At 38.8% G+C, this 16120-nt stretch overlaps 1 protein-coding gene and 1 long non-coding RNA gene across 3 annotated transcripts in view; both read right to left on the bottom strand.

Moving 5' to 3' along the window:
• Nucleotides 1-287: 287 nt before the first annotated feature.
• The window catches only part of rev3l (REV3 like, DNA directed polymerase zeta catalytic subunit), a 38408-nt gene continuing 22575 nt past the window's right edge, over nucleotides 288-16120 (bottom strand). For both annotated transcript variants that reach the window (XM_025056824.1, XM_025056825.1), the window contains 14 exons: nucleotides 15235-15353; nucleotides 14396-14514; nucleotides 13140-13281; nucleotides 11857-12101; nucleotides 11519-11627; nucleotides 10329-10535; nucleotides 10128-10237; nucleotides 7739-7853; nucleotides 7109-7246; nucleotides 6249-6439; nucleotides 4374-4620; nucleotides 2809-3024; nucleotides 778-987; nucleotides 288-737 (listed from right to left, as the gene is read on the bottom strand). In XM_025056824.1, coding sequence (XP_024912592.1) covers nucleotides 847-987; nucleotides 2809-3024; nucleotides 4374-4620; nucleotides 6249-6439; nucleotides 7109-7246; nucleotides 7739-7853; nucleotides 10128-10237; nucleotides 10329-10535; nucleotides 11519-11627; nucleotides 11857-12101; nucleotides 13140-13281; nucleotides 14396-14514; nucleotides 15235-15353 — 2099 coding nt within the window. In that variant the 3' untranslated portion in view covers nucleotides 288-737; nucleotides 778-846. The remainder of the gene's footprint in view (nucleotides 738-777; nucleotides 988-2808; nucleotides 3025-4373; nucleotides 4621-6248; nucleotides 6440-7108; nucleotides 7247-7738; nucleotides 7854-10127; nucleotides 10238-10328; nucleotides 10536-11518; nucleotides 11628-11856; nucleotides 12102-13139; nucleotides 13282-14395; nucleotides 14515-15234; nucleotides 15354-16120) is intronic.
• LOC112487210 (uncharacterized) lies at nucleotides 1750-2799 on the bottom strand. The gene is made up of 2 exons (XR_003050078.1): nucleotides 2506-2799; nucleotides 1750-2470 (listed from the first exon to the last, which is right to left on the bottom strand). It is a non-coding gene; the product is annotated as an uncharacterized LOC112487210 (long non-coding RNA).

Here is a 16120-nt window from a genome sequence, read left to right as displayed (position 1 = left end):
AAAGAGAGACTGAACAGAAGAAAAAGGAAGAAGAAAACATATTTTTACCTGCATGGAACTCACCGATGAGGATCTCCATCGATAGTTTACGCGGATCGAACATCTACTGTAGGTTACAAAATAATTCCGACAAACCTTAATCCACCTTGGTTGCAGCAAAACTGAAGACCTACATTTATTGAACAGAAGAAGCACAGCCAATGTCAATGTCGGCAGATACTATTTTTTTTTCCTTATTATGAATGAAAAGTATCATAACACACTTTTTTACACTCTCGCACCAACACTTTTAAACACAAAGAAACGTCTTTATTATCAGTTTAGAACATTTTGTTTTTACACATAAACAGCGTCTGCTTACACACATCTCAGAACCACAGTTCAAATCCAACTGATTTGGGTTGGGGTTTTTTTTTTGAGCACAGGGAATTTTAAAAAAAAGTACACAAAATCAATATGAACAACGAAATAATATAGCTTTCCAGGACACAAAGGATCAGAACCTAGTATTGCAACAGTCCCTGGTTGAAAAGAATCACAATCTCATGTGTCAAATCCACTGCAAATGAATGTCAGTACAATCAGGTAGGGGGGACGAAAATGCGTTAATGCTTGCGCTTCAGTTGTCTGTACAGGACGTATTTACACACCTGCCTGATGTAGAAAAAAAATGCATGCGACTTTGTGAGAACTTTCCGGTAGGTTCCTCAAAGCTACTACAGTGCTGGTAACGTCCCCTCCACGGAGAGCTTGCATCTCTCGTGCTGGTAACGTCCCCTCCACGGAGAGTTTGCATCTCTCTCTCTTTCCTTTACACAAATTAGCCATTGGGCTGAACTCCACCAATCAGAACTGCTCCAGCAGTTGTCGCAGGTAGGGGGCCCTGGAGAGCTGTCTGTTGACCCGGGACAGCTTGTAGAGGACGGGACAGTCGAGGGACACGCAAGAGATGTGGCGCTCCACGCTGCAGCTGCAGTTTCGACAAATCTGTGAACACACGATGACAGTGACTGTGACTAAATATCGGTTCAAATTTGAAGTGAAACTGAGGCCCCATCATTTAGTAAAAAACGGACTGTAAGGAACCTGCGGAAACAGTCTTTTGGGGTTGTCGAGTAAAAAGCAGTGCATGTTAAAGTTTGTTAAAGGGAAATTGTTGCGTTAATAGCAGATCGTGTGCCGTGGGTGGTTTGTCTGGGGCTTGAACCGTTTGTGTGTAAAGCCGTAACGTAACTCAGTGAGAAGAACACATCAGTAAATGGATGTGGAACTGCACTCTGACCGCCACCTAGTCCAGGCGTGGGCCACAATGGGACCCATAAAATTTGACGGCGGGGGCGGGTCAGGAGCCGATACATGGAGTTTTAGTTCGTATGAACTAAAACAAATGACATGTCGTAAGTCCTAAAGGCTAAAATGCTTTAAGCCTTTTCTACGCCATCTATGGAGAAATGCAGGCATTGCAGGGAAAACGCAGAAGTATAATGATAATAGAAATTAATAGGATAATTTAGATACGTTTGGTGGGTCACATTAAAAAGCCAAACAGGCCGCATCCGGCCTTCCGGGCTGTAGTTTGCCAATGCCTGACCTCGTGTATGTGGGCTGTAGCCTACATACCGTAAATATTGGTATCTTTATCGGCACAGAATTTCACAATCGGCGCATCCCTTCTACCAACAACACTAATATTACGCTGACTTAACATGACGCTACTATTAATGCTAATGCCGCCATTGTGCATAAAGGTTAAATGACCTCTATATGTCTTTTTTTTTTCTTTAAGTTTTGTTTTCCATATTTACACATTCAGACAAGTGTGTAACTAAAGTAGTTATTGTTATTTAATTGTTGGTTTACTCGACTGAAGTGGCTTTAAAAATAAACCTCTAAAAGTCACAACTGTTTTGCTATCTGTTCTTCCATTTTCTGTTAATCTGTTAGATCAGGCGTGGGCAAACTATGGCCCGGGGGCTGGACGTGGAATTGGAATTTTCCAAATTATGTTATTAATTTCTATTTTCACTATATTTCTGCCCTTCCCCTGCAATGCCCGCATTTCCCAATAGGTGGCATAGACAATGCTGAAAGCATTTCAGCCTTAACTGACTGACTTTTACGAGTCATTTTGTTTTAGTTCATACAAACACTCCATCTATCTGCTCCTGACCCCCCCCACCCCCTGTTCAATTTTAGGACCCATTGTGGCTCGCGAGTCACAGGTTTGCCCACGCCTGTGTTAAATGCTCTGATAAATTTTGTTTATCAACTAAACTTGAAGCCTACAAAGCTAAGATGGATGCTGCGATTTTTTTTTTTTTCACAATACAATTTTATACTTATCGGTTTTATATTTTGATACCATTACTTCATATTTTCTCGTTATTATACTATCTTAATATTAAGAGAAAGTATCTTATTATTTTGACTTAAGAATCTATTTTTTTTGGTCTTCCATACATACCGCCACCTACTGTACTACTGGTCTTCCATACATACCGCCACCTACTGTGCTAGTGTAGAGTGTGTAGTCTCATGGTATGATGTCACTTTTCGAGATAATGCAGCTTACTCCTTGCGCCTTGATACGCGATTTTTTTCCCCCGATTCAACTAAAGCGAATTGTCACGCATTTGTATTGTTTTTTTTTAACCGATTCACGATGCATCATTACATCCCTATTTTCGAGCGTAGGCCGCTAGGTGTTTACTGTGAGGGCAGCCATGTTTGATCGCAGTCTTAGCTTTATATTTTGAGGAAAAAAATAAAATAAATAAAGGTAAAATTAAAGCCTACAGCGATTCTTACCTTCAGCAGCTGCTCGTGCTGACTCTCCCATTGTCTTATGTGCTGGTTGAGGGTGACGGCGACTCTTTGCGGTTCAGTGCGGCAACTGGAGCAAACGCCCAGCTGGGTCAGCTGGTCACACACGGGGCAGTGGAGTGTAGTGAAGTACTGAGAGATGGTTCCCTTCCTCCCAGCATCCTCTCCTTTCATTGCTGAGGAGCATGAAGCTTTTTGGATCTGGACAGAAACAAGGAACGAACTTGTCATCGAGAAAAGTAATTTTGCGAGACACATTTCTGAGACGAACGATCGGATACTATCACTGTAAAATAATTATTAAAAAAAAAAAACATGAGTTGCAAACACCAACCTGTGTGGCTTGTGACCCGATTTTGACATCGCAAAGTTTCGCAAAAAACACGGAGCAGTCACATTAGTAGACAAAGTCTGTGTGGTCTTTTATTTTAATTAAAAAAAAAATTTAAAAAATATGTTACCCATAATCAATTCCTAGAAATTTCAGGCGCCCCCTAGTGGGTTATCGTATAGTATGCATTGGTGTCTTCGAGAAATGTTACTAACATACTTTTCGAGGGACAAAAAAAAACAAAAGACTGATCGCAGGACTGATGCTCCGCCCACCCCTCCCACTGGGGATGACTTTGGGCAGTGTCAAAGCAAAGGATGAGCAGTGAGAAGAAGAAGAAGAAAGTTGAGAGCCAATATTGCCTAGATGTTTGGCAGCCTGTTGCAGCTTCCAGTATCAGTTTCTTGTTCTTGTTGTGTTTTTTTTTTTTGAGTACTCTTCCATGGAGATTTACTCAGAATCCGAATGTTTCTGTTTCTTTTGGCTCTTGGTAGCGCAGAGCTTGATCGAAGACAGATGACTGTAGTTTATTTTGTTGTACCTGATATCGGTCTGGCAGTCGTAAAGCAAACTAGGTTGGTGTATTTGCTTAGTGTAATATTTTAAGAACATTTTTGAGTGCAGTGGAGTAAATCAAATAAAGAACTAAAGAAACAATCTGAAAATCAGATGGTCAGAAACAAACTAGAGGAAAGGGGAAAAAGTCACCCTCACCTTTCACAAATCTACTAAGTATTTTTTCTGGAAATATGCTTTAAACTAAATTTTAAAATCAGTTGTAGCCACTAGTCAGGTCAAGTCAATTTCACAAAACCCATTTGCCTAACTTAAAATATCCTCCTAAAACATTTTTAAAAATGGAGGTCTATACAGTCAATGTCTATACTGACTTTAAATTAACAGTCCAGACTTAAGCAGGATAAAGTTACACATTGAGTATCGTATTTTCCGGACTATAAGTCGCACTTTTTTCATTCTTTGGCTCGGTTTGCGACTTATACTCAGGTGCGACTTATATATTAAAATACATCATTTCACCTCTTCGTTAATTTTACACAGAGAGCCACTAGAGGGCACTCTAAGCTTGTGTACCAGTACCTGCTACTCCTGTACCACTAAAAATTTACATGTTCGTTATTTTTTCACTGACAGCCGCTAGAGGGCACTCATTTGACACCTTTCAGCAGCGGCCATGAAACAAGTAGTGGAGGCCTCTCACCCTGGGCAGTTCGTGGTACCAGCTGAACACGTCTACTCCAATCAGTTGGAACATGCGGACCAGAGGCGGGAGGATTTGCTTGGTGATGTAGTAGGTGGCGTTGAGTCGAAGACTGGGGTCCTGCAGGACATCCATGGGTCGACGCACTAGCTGGATGAGGGGCACCCCTGGTGTGCCATACACAATCACATACGGAACCCGTTCGCCCACGCGAGGCTCGAGGCGTCGGTCGTACGCCATCATTTGCCTGAAATCAACAAAAAATATTAACAAAAACAAATATTAACTAACCAATATTAACTATTTGCCGATATTGTGCAAACACCTAATTTCCGAATCCGATATGAACCAATACCGATGTAGTGGGGCAGTGGTGGAAGTTAAAACAATGCGTTTCTCAATTATTGATATCCCCTGATTATCAATATAGATTAATAAAATAAGCTACAATGCTGCCATCTAGTGACTAGAGGGTTGATTAGCGTCGTTAAAGTTCTGTGTTCATTTGTTATTGTGACAGTTGGGGAATTTTTCATTGTCGGAGTAAAAACCGATAATATAGGTCAGCCGATATTATCGGACATCCCTTATATATATGTATATAAATATATATATATATACATACATATATGTATACATATACAGTACATACATATATGTATATATGTATACATATATGTATGTATATATACATATATATAGATATATGTATATATAAGTGTACATATATATACATATATGTATATATGTACACATATATATATACATATATGTATATATGTACACATATATATATACATATATGTATATATGTACACATATATATATACATTTATGTGTATATATGTATACATATATACACATATATGTATATATGTATGTATATATGTATACATATATGTATATGTACATACATATATGTATACATATATACATACATATATACATATATGTATACATATATACATATATGTATGTACTGTATATGTATACATATATGTATGTATATATACATATATATAGATATATGTATATATAAGTGTACATATATATACATATATGTATATATGTACACATATATATATACATATATGTATATATGTACACATATATATATACATTTATGTGTATATATGTATACATATATACACATATATGTATATATGTATGTATATATGTATACATATATGTATATATGTATGTATATATGTATACATATATGTATATATGTATGTATATATGTATACATATATGTATATATGTATGTATATATGTATACATATATGTATGTACATATACATATATGTATACATATATACATATATGTATGTACTGTATATGTATACATATATGTATGTATATATACATATATATAGATATATGTATATATAAGTGTACATATATATACATATATGTATATATGTACACATATATATATACATATATGTATATATGTACACATATATATATACATATATGTATATATGTACACATATATATATACATATATGTATATATGTACACATATATATATACATTTATGTGTATATATGTATACATATATACACATATATGTATATATATATGTGTACATATATACATATATGTATATATATGTACACTTATATATACATATATCTATATATATGTATATATACATACATATATGTATACATATATATACATATACTGTATGTATATGGATATATACATATAGTATATGTCTATATATATATATTTGAATCACCCATTGAAAAAGACTTGAGGATAACTGCTATACGAAGTAGCTTTTTTTTTAACATTCAAAGTTGCTATTCTATAGGTAAGATTTATCATACGGGGCGTCTTTACTGACGATATCATCCCTACACTCACCTGGTGAGCTCCAGTGCAGACACGCAGTCCCGAGGCTGAAGGGAGCCACTCCCTCTGTATTCCTTGGCGAAAGTCAGGTCCTGCATGCTTGCCCGGCCATCCAGTACCTTCACACACTGATGCTGTACAAACTGTTTGACCTGGCTGATGTCCCGTGTCTCAAACAGCAGCTTAATGGAACGCTCAAGAACCTGGGAACGCCATGGAAACAAAAACAAAAAGCCACGCTCACAATACAACAAATATATGACTCGCGTCACATACAAAATCCTAATGGAGCTAAACTCTGGGACACCGCAATATATTCTACAACTAGGCCGTCCAATGAGTTACATTTTTAATGTGATTAATCACAGTAAATGATTGCAATTAATCATGAGTAATCCCGATAATTACGGATAAATCAACGTTCCCAAATATGGTTGAGTTCCAAACGATGTGTGTATCGCGGTGTATTGGAACAATAATAAGTGGATGGACATTGAAATGATTGGATACGCAGTACACTTCATTCATAGTATGTGTTCAAATTTAAATATGTTTATATGTATATTCTTAAGTATTTTCTGTCATGTCCCCCCTTGAGTACAGACATGTTTTCGCACCGCTCCCGTACCCACTGAACCACACCACTGCGAATTGAAATACTACTGAGAACCTGATAACATGTATATTTTTTATCTGTACAAACCACTGCATGAGTTGCTGCCACCTAGTGACTGGAGGCTAGTATTACAGCAGTGGTACACTTATGTCCATATGCGTGCCATATTCCATTGGAAGCGTTATGAGTTATGGTAGATGATGGTAAGATAAGGAGAGATGCAACTTATTAAAATCAAAACTGCTTCGCCTCCTACCTTGGAAACAGCTGGACAGTTGTCACGGCGCACTGTCTCAATCCCCTTAGCGTCAAACACTGCATCCTTCTGATCCAGACTTTCATACATGTAGCCCACGTAACGCTTCTTTGTCTGTAGCACGCAGGGCAGGTAGAGCTGGGATATGCGACAAACACGTCAAATAAAAAAAAATTAGTACATGATTAGCACATTTTTTTTCTTCTTCATTATGCAATTTTTGGCTTGTGTATCAGCATCTGCTACTCATGTACCACTGGAAATATACGTTTGTTATTTTCACTCTGACAGCCGCTAGAGGGCACTCTAGGCTTGTGTACCCGTTTCGGCTACTCCTGTAAGTCGCACTTTTTTTCACCCTTTGGCTGGTGCGACTTATATGTTATCATTTTTTGCACTTTATGGCGACTTATATATGTTTTTTTCTTCATTGTGAATTTTTTGGTTGGTTAAAATACGCTTAATATATTGGGGTAAAATTCTCCTTAAAATACGATCATTTTTTGCACCTTACGTTCAATTGACTACATCAATATACTTAGTGTTCAAATAAGACATTTTTTCTTTTTGCATGTGTGAGGGCTGACGAGAAGCTATTTTTTGTTCACGCGTGTAGTGAGTATACGGTACCTTTTCAAACTTCAGTTTGACAGGTTTGGGATTGGTTGCGGTTACTGCCTCAGCGATCTCATGGCCGATCTTAAATGCCTGCTCTTTGGTTGCTCCCTTCAGCAAAACGAACATGCTGGAAAAAAAAAAACAAACAAAACATAAGACAGCAATTTAATATGCTGCATTTTTAAAGGATGTTTTTCTTCTAAAATATGTCAACATTAGCACAATCACAACTTGCTGTTTCCTAACGGTACATTGTGCAGCACTGGGTATTCCTTGCAGTTGAAACTCGTTTCCGGACCATGGCATGCTGTAACGGAAGTACTATCAAGTCCTGTACCAAAAGTGTAGTGATTCAGGCCAAGAATTTTTTTTTTTTTCAAATAACATTAGGCTTTAGAGATTACCGTATCTTCTGGACTATAAGTCACACTTTTTTCATCCTTTGGTTGGATTTGCGACTTATACTCAGGTGCGACTTATACGTATATTAAATATATAATTTCACTTTGTTTTTTCACACTGACAGCCACTAGAGGGCACTCTAGACTTCTGTACCAGTATCTGCTACTCCTGTACCACTGAAAATTACCCTGTTCGTTATTTTTACACTGACAGCCACTAGAGGGCACTCTAGACTTCTGTACCAGTATCTGCTACTCCTGTACCACTGAAAGTTACCATGTTCGTTATTTTTACACTGACAGCCGCTAGAGGGCACTGGTGCGACTTATACTCCGGAGTGACTTGTATGTTTTTTTTCTTCTTCATTATGCATTTTTAGCTGCTGCGACTCATAGCCCGGAAAATACGGCAGAGTTATTGCACTACACATGAAAAGAAATGCACATCAGAACCGACACATTTTAGCTAAATGTTAGCTTGAATCCGTCCTAGAATTCTTTTCTGCCTTCAAACAGGGAAATATACTCCTATCTGTATGCGATTAGAGGAGCATACACTCAATGTGCTCACCTGTCCGTGTCACCGTACACAACACGAGCTCCCCATTTCTTAGTGTCGTTGACCATTTTGATGGCTCCCTCCAGTGTTTCTCTGGCTTTGTGCACAATGCTGTCTCCAACCTGGAAACCAAACAATAAAATAAGAAACAGACAATTTTTTTTTGTTTCCCTTTCTTTTTTTTTTTTTTGACAACAACCTGTAATGCACTCACCTCAACACAGGGCATGCGGCCAGAATAACTGGCTGCCGTGTAGCCAAAGGTTACGTTGGCGATGAGCTTGAGACCGAGCTGACGGGCGTGGAGCAGCTTGGTCAAGGCTTTGTCCTGTTTGTAGCTTTTCATAGACTGCTTCACCATGATGCGTGTGTTAAGGATTTCCTCCAGCATGCTGGGCAGGACTCCTTTACGCACCGCAGCCTGAATGGCAGAGATACTGGTGAAGTGTCTGCACTAAATTGCTAAACAAACCACGTGCAAACCCAAACAAATACAGTGGAACCTCGAAAATACGAGCGTCCCAACATACAAGTATTCCGAAATACGAGCAAGCCTTTGAGCCAACTTTTGCTTTGAGATAGGATTAAAAATTTGAGATACTTTGAGAGAAAATTTGAGCACGCTTACTGACGCCGACTCTAGGTGGCCGAGCACTCTCCCGCGATCTACGTAATTTTCTCTCTATTTTGTGCATTATTCTTCATAATAGTGATGAGTCCTAAGAAAGTGAGTGGTAAGGATGGTAGTGAGAAGAAGAAACGCACGATGACCATGGAAATAAAGCAGGAAATTGTCGATAAATATGAGCGTGATGCCCGCGTGAGTGATCTAGCGCGCATGTCTGATCACACTACATCCACGATATGTCCCATCCTAAAGCAGAAGGATGCTATCAAGAACGTAAAGTGAAGATAGAGTGTAGAGAGTGTAGAAAAGTAAAGACAACAAATCGAAAAAAAGCAACAAAAAAAAAAAATAGAAAAAATAAATAAAATACGTAAGTTAAGTTAATTCTAAGTTTATGTAAGTTACGTAGTGTACGTGTAAGGTACGGTACGGAATCAAGTGTCTACGTACGGGCCAAGTCTCTTCCCTCCCTCCGCACATTGTACCAGTATCTGCTACTCCTGTACCACTGAAAGTTACCATGTTCGTTATTTTTACACTGACAGCCGCTAGAGGGCACTGGTGCGACTTATACTCCGGAGTGACTTGTATGTTTTTTTTCTTCTTCATTATGCATTTTTAGCTGCTGCGACTCATAGCCCGGAAAATACGGCAGAGTTATTGCACTACACATGAAAAGAAATGCACATCAGAACCGACACATTTTAGCTAAATGTTAGCTTGAATCCGTCCTAGAATTCTTTTCTGCCTTCAAACAGGGAAATATACTCCTATCTGTATGCGATTAGAGGAGCATACACTCAATGTGCTCACCTGTCCGTGTCACCGTACACAACACGAGCTCCCCATTTCTTAGTGTCGTTGACCATTTTGATGGCTCCCTCCAGTGTTTCTCTGGCTTTGTGCACAATGCTGTCTCCAACCTGGAAACCAAACAATAAAATAAGAAACAGACAATTTTTTTTTGTTTCCCTTTCTTTTTTTTTTTTTGACAACAACCTGTAATGCACTCACCTCAACACAGGGCATGCGGCCAGAATAACTGGCTGCCGTGTAGCCAAAGGTTACGTTGGCGATGAGCTTGAGACCGAGCTGACGGGCGTGGAGCAGCTTGGTCAAGGCTTTGTCCTGTTTGTAGCTTTTCATAGACTGCTTCACCATGATGCGTGTGTTAAGGATTTCCTCCAGCATGCTGGGCAGGACTCCTTTACGCACCGCAGCCTGAATGGCAGAGATACTGGTGAAGTGTCTGCACTAAATTGCTAAACAAACCACGTGCAAACCCAAGCAAATACAGTGGAACCTCGGAAATACGAGCGTCCCAACATACAAGTATTCCGAGATACGAGCAAGCCTTTGAGCCAACTTTTGCTTTGAGATAGGATTAAAAATTTGAGATACTTTGAGAGAAAATTTGAGCACGCTTACTGACGCCGACTCTAGGTGGCCGAGCACTCTCCCGCGATCTACGTAATTTTCTCTCTATTTTGTGCATTATTCTTCATAATAGTGATGAGTCCTAAGAAAGTGAGTGGTAAGGATGGTAGTGAGAAGAAGAAACGCACGATGACCATGGAAATAAAGCAGGAAATTGTCGATAAATATGAGCGTGATGCCCGCGTGAGTGATCTAGCGCGCATGTCTGATCACACTACATCCACGATATGTCCCATCCTAAAGCAGAAGGATGCTATCAAGAACGTAAAGTGAAGATAGAGTGTAGAGAGTGTAGAAAAGTAAAGACAACAAATCGAAAAAAAGCAACAAAAAAAAAAAAATAGAAAAAATAAATAAAATACGTAAGTTAAGTTAATTCTAAGTTTATGTAAGTTACGTAGTGTACGTGTAAGGTATGGTACGGAATCCAGTGTCTACGTACGGACCAAGTCTCTTCCCTCCCTCCGCACATGCCGCCATTAGCGGCTACTGTATTGTCAATTAAAACCATGTTTTATTTTATATGTCTCTATAGCAATTAAAAACATGTTTTTCCATTGTTATTAACACTAATAAGGGACTTTTTTAGAGGGCGGGAACGGATTAATTTTCTTTCTGTTATTTCTTATGGGAAAAAACATGATTCGAGTTACAAGCTCGGGCCTGGAACGGATTATGCTTGTATCTCGAGGTTCCAGTGTATTCATACAACATGACAACTGATCTGGCCACGTGCTCAGCGAAGAGGTCAAAAGGCGGAGCTTTACCTTGACAAAGACGATGCCATTGGGCGACACAGTGATGTCGTTGCGAAGCTGGTGGAGGAGCTCAGGTGGAACCCTCAGAGAGGAACAGCCGAATTTGAACTCATCAGACCTGGGAAAAACACATTTATATATATATTTTTAGACTTTATTCTGTTAGTATAGGACTCTGAATGATTGGAAGATTGGAATGTAAATGAAAGTAAATGGATATGAGTAGATTCTCTTTGAATTACGTAAATTAGTAAAAATGAAGTCATAACATTGTGTCTCACTACTGAAGTCTATTTTTACAGAATATGTCCATCTCTAAGACAGAGACCTGAGAATGTGGGTCTTACATTCCAAGGCTGTCCACATGGCCCATGCAAGTGGAGTAGCAGTAGTTGTATGCGATAACAATGGAAGGATAGAGGGACTGGAAATCCAGTACGATCACTGAATTACTGTAGAAGCGCGACTCGGGCTCCATGACCAGTGGGATGCATTGCGGCGCCCTCTGTTGGGCACGTTGTTGAGTACTGGGAGTCACAGGAATGTAGTTCAGCGGCTTGGCCACACGAAGCATCATAGACTCAACGCGGTACTGTGGAGTAAGTAAAAGAGAAATTTTTTTTTTTATTATTTCATCCATGTGTAACCCAATGTTGCAAACAGACCAATAAAAGTAACTGAATCATAGTCTGATGTCACTTGTGAATACTAATTATGAAACAGGCTGATGAGGAACTATTAGAAGAAACCAAAGAGGCAACTTTTGGGTTTTTCCCTCGCTACAGAAAAGGTTGGTGTGCTTAATATAAAAACCAAGAGGACAAAAATAACATAAACATAAACAACATAAAATAAAATAAAAAGATAAAAAGAATTTGTATAGATTTCATTCACGGAACTACGTGTTTTTTGTAAATATTTATATACGTTTCAGAATATGATGCGTTCGACCCATAATAATATTTTTTTTAAATTATTTATAAAAAATAAATATGAACCAGAGACAATGTCAGTAGGACAATGACAGTACAAAAAAATGTTTTTATAGAAAAATATAATATATATATATATATATATATATACACATATATATTTATATATATACATATATATACATATACACATATATATACATACAGTATATACACATATATATACATATATACATAGTGTATATATACACATATATACACATATACATATATACATATACAAACTGAGCAGAAAAATATAGACAAACCAAAAGGAAACAAATCCCTTAGGTATGAAACAATTTGGCGTTACAGACAGACACTGTCATCACATCAGACAATATATGAATAAAATTAAAAATAAAACAGAACAACTATCAAATGTAATAGAGCCCATCATCTTCGGCTCTATGCATGGTTTACATATGTTTCATCTAAATTCCTTCTACTGTGAAACAAATCTTAGAGTTAGTCTAGCTCTAGCTTAATATTTCCAAACGTCTGCCATCGGACCAGTTTTTTAAGATGATACTTGGTAAGGTATCTGTAATTTAACCAATTAGAATTACTAAACAACAACAACTTAAATGGCTTCAGTAACTCCAGTAGCAAGATGTGAAATAAACCTTGTGTGTGTGTGTGAGGGTGTGTGTGTGTACCTGGGACCCTCGAGTCAGGACATGGAGGAATTGAATACCAAACAGTCTGGCCAGCTCGCTTGTTCTACCGATGATATCCTGCTGCTGCAAAAGCTGCATGATGCCACACACTCGACTCATGTAGTGGTCGACCATCTTCCACCTGCGGACACACAGACACGTCAGCGCATTCAGATTTCGCAATTGACTCGATGTAAGATTTTTATTTTTATTTGTGTTAAATCCGCTGATCAAGTTCATATATCAACCATCATTAGATCAGCTCTAACGCAAGTGAAAAGGTTAACCATATTTTTTGGACTAAAAGTCGCTCCGGAGTATAGGTGCGGACACACAGACACGTCAGCGCATTCAAATTTCGCAGTCACACCAGTCACACCAGTGCCCTCTAGCGGCCGTCGATGTGATAGTAATGAACATACATTTTCAGTAGCACAGGACACTGGTAGACAAGCCTAGAGTGCCCTCTAGTGGCTGTAAGTGTGAAAATAACTAATGTAAACTTTCAATGGTACAGGAGTAGCAGATACTGATACACAAGCCTAGAGTGCCCTCTAGTGGCTGTCAGTGTAAAAATAACGAACGGAAATTTTCAGTAGTACAGTAGTAGCAGATACTCGTACACAAGACTAGAGTGCCCTCTAGTGGCTGTCAGTGTAAAAATAACGAACATGTAAATTTTCAGGTGTAGCAGATACTGTTACGCAAGCCTAGAGACTCCAGTCACAACCGGAGTATAAGTCGCAAACCCAGCTGAAGGATAAAAAATAAATGCAACTTGTAGTCTGGAAAATACAGTAAGCCGTAGAAAATGTCAAAATTAATTAGGTTGTTAAGAAAAAGTTGGAACACATCTTGTCAGATTACACGAAACTGATTCACTGGAAAAAACGTCTCATTTAATTTAATACCTTCAACCAAGGTGACCTCTTTGGATAGTTCTTTATGTGTTTAAAATACTGTAGGAGATGGCGCTGTAACAATATCCAAACAAATGTGACAGTAGTCAACCAGTACACCTCGTGCTTTCTGGTGATGTTATCACATGACTGAGCTAAACCCTAAAATCTATTTAGTCTTAGCAGGCATCAGAGCCAAAGTATCTGGAAAAGTTTTATTTTGGTACAACGTGTTTGTACAACCAAACTTTTGTTTACCAAGAATCACAAGATCTCACTCCACTCATCCTCAAAAGAATCTTTAAGTCCTTTTCAACCAGCTACGTATACTTCGTGTTACATATATGTGTTACCTACCTGTAGAGGTCAGTGCTGTGGTCAAACCAGTCAGACAGAGTGCGAGGGGAGTAGAGGGGAAAGCGCTGGTGCAGCACATGAAAAGCGACATTCTCAAAAGTGTAGTTGTTTAGTGTAACCTGGAAGAGAAACAACAAACCAAAAAATCCAAATGGTGGATTAGTAACATTGAAAAATGTACGCTGTTAAAACAAATCACACATGGGAACTAGTTGTCGGGCGGATCGTACGAATATGTCGCAAGATGGCGCTATACGCAAAAGATGACTTTGCTAACAATCGCCGGGTTGTACGCCATACACTAGACTGCGCTACATTTGCTTTCTTTCGTTGTGGCTCCCAGGCGTCAGACTCTTCTGACGATTTTATGTCCTAGATCAGGGGTGTCAAAAATACGGCCCGCGGGCCAAAAACGGCCCGCTACAAGGTTCTATCCGGCCCGCTTGATGAATTTTGAAAGTAAAAAACTTCACGAACGGTTAATGTTTTGTCAAATGATATTTCACTAGATATTAATATTCTTTTCTATATATCTTTGCATGAAAACAAAAGGGGGAAAAACATGGACATATTGCTATTTATAGGTAATTATGTCTTAAATGTACAGGTCTGTTAATTTCAATTGATGGGAACCAATAGATTTAGGACAAATCGAATTGCTAAAATTGTAATTATCTTGCATTACAATTGGTTGATAAGACTGAAATAGAATAATAGAAAGAGATATTACGCTTTATGCTACCTTATTTCTGTAATGCTCTATACTGTAATGTCAAGAATTGGAGAATCTGCCCCCCAGAGGAAAAACCAAAAGCTGCAGGCTATGCCTGGACACCTGCCTCAGTCTTCATCACCCTCCACAGATTGAGGGTAACGCGGCCGATGATGTGGATTTCAGACATGGTATCGGCTCCGTACTCGTCCCTGTCTGCGGTATAGTGGTTATCTTTGGAGTCGTCTGAGAACACAAACAGAAGCAGAACGATGTTGGCAGGACGATATGCAAATAAATACGATAATACAACAATAAAACTGTATTTATTTATTTATTGTGCAAAGAAAAAGGGGAATTTCCCCTCTTTTTTTACTGATCTGCAGTTCATTTAAGAAGGCACTGTTTTTGTAGACTGAAAACAAAAAAAAAGAAGAAACAAATCTTTGCAAATTGGGTTTTTTGTGTCAACGCCCAACTGCATGAGATTCACATAACAAAAAAAAAACAAAAAAAAACAAAAACAAAACACAAACATAAAATACGACATGGTCGTAAGAGCCACATGAAACCAGGCAATGAACCTCATGCGGCTCTTGAGCCGCCGGTTGGCCATGCCTGGTCAAGTGCATCAGGCATGAATGAAGTGAATGAAGCGATGACTCAAAAATGCCATGTTTTGTATTCAGCCACTCAGTTTAAAGACCAGATTTTTTTTTTTCAGTCAGGTGGAACAGATAAAGCCTCTTAGATGTGAGGTGATACATAATGAGTTGGTTTTGTCCTACTACTTCAGCCACAATACTTGCTGACTAATGCAAGTGGTTTGGGTGAAAAGGTGTTACGGAGTATTGGGTAGTTTGATAAGCGTGCTTTCAAGTACTAGTAAGAGTGTATGAACAAGGGGTTGTTGGGTTAGGTAAAGTTAGGAAATGGCAGCACTTCTCAAATAGTGGGGCGGGCCCCCCCCGGGGGGGGGCGGGGGGGGGGGGGGGGGGGGGGGGGGGGGGGCC

Source organism: Cynoglossus semilaevis, chromosome 7, assembly GCF_000523025.1.
Source record: "Cynoglossus semilaevis isolate Cse_v1.0 chromosome 7, Cse_v1.0, whole genome shotgun sequence".
NCBI classification, from domain to species: domain Eukaryota; kingdom Metazoa; phylum Chordata; class Actinopteri; order Pleuronectiformes; family Cynoglossidae; genus Cynoglossus; species Cynoglossus semilaevis.
The sequence above is the reverse complement of the archived record's forward strand: the minus strand, read 5'-3'. Positions and strand labels throughout refer to the sequence as shown.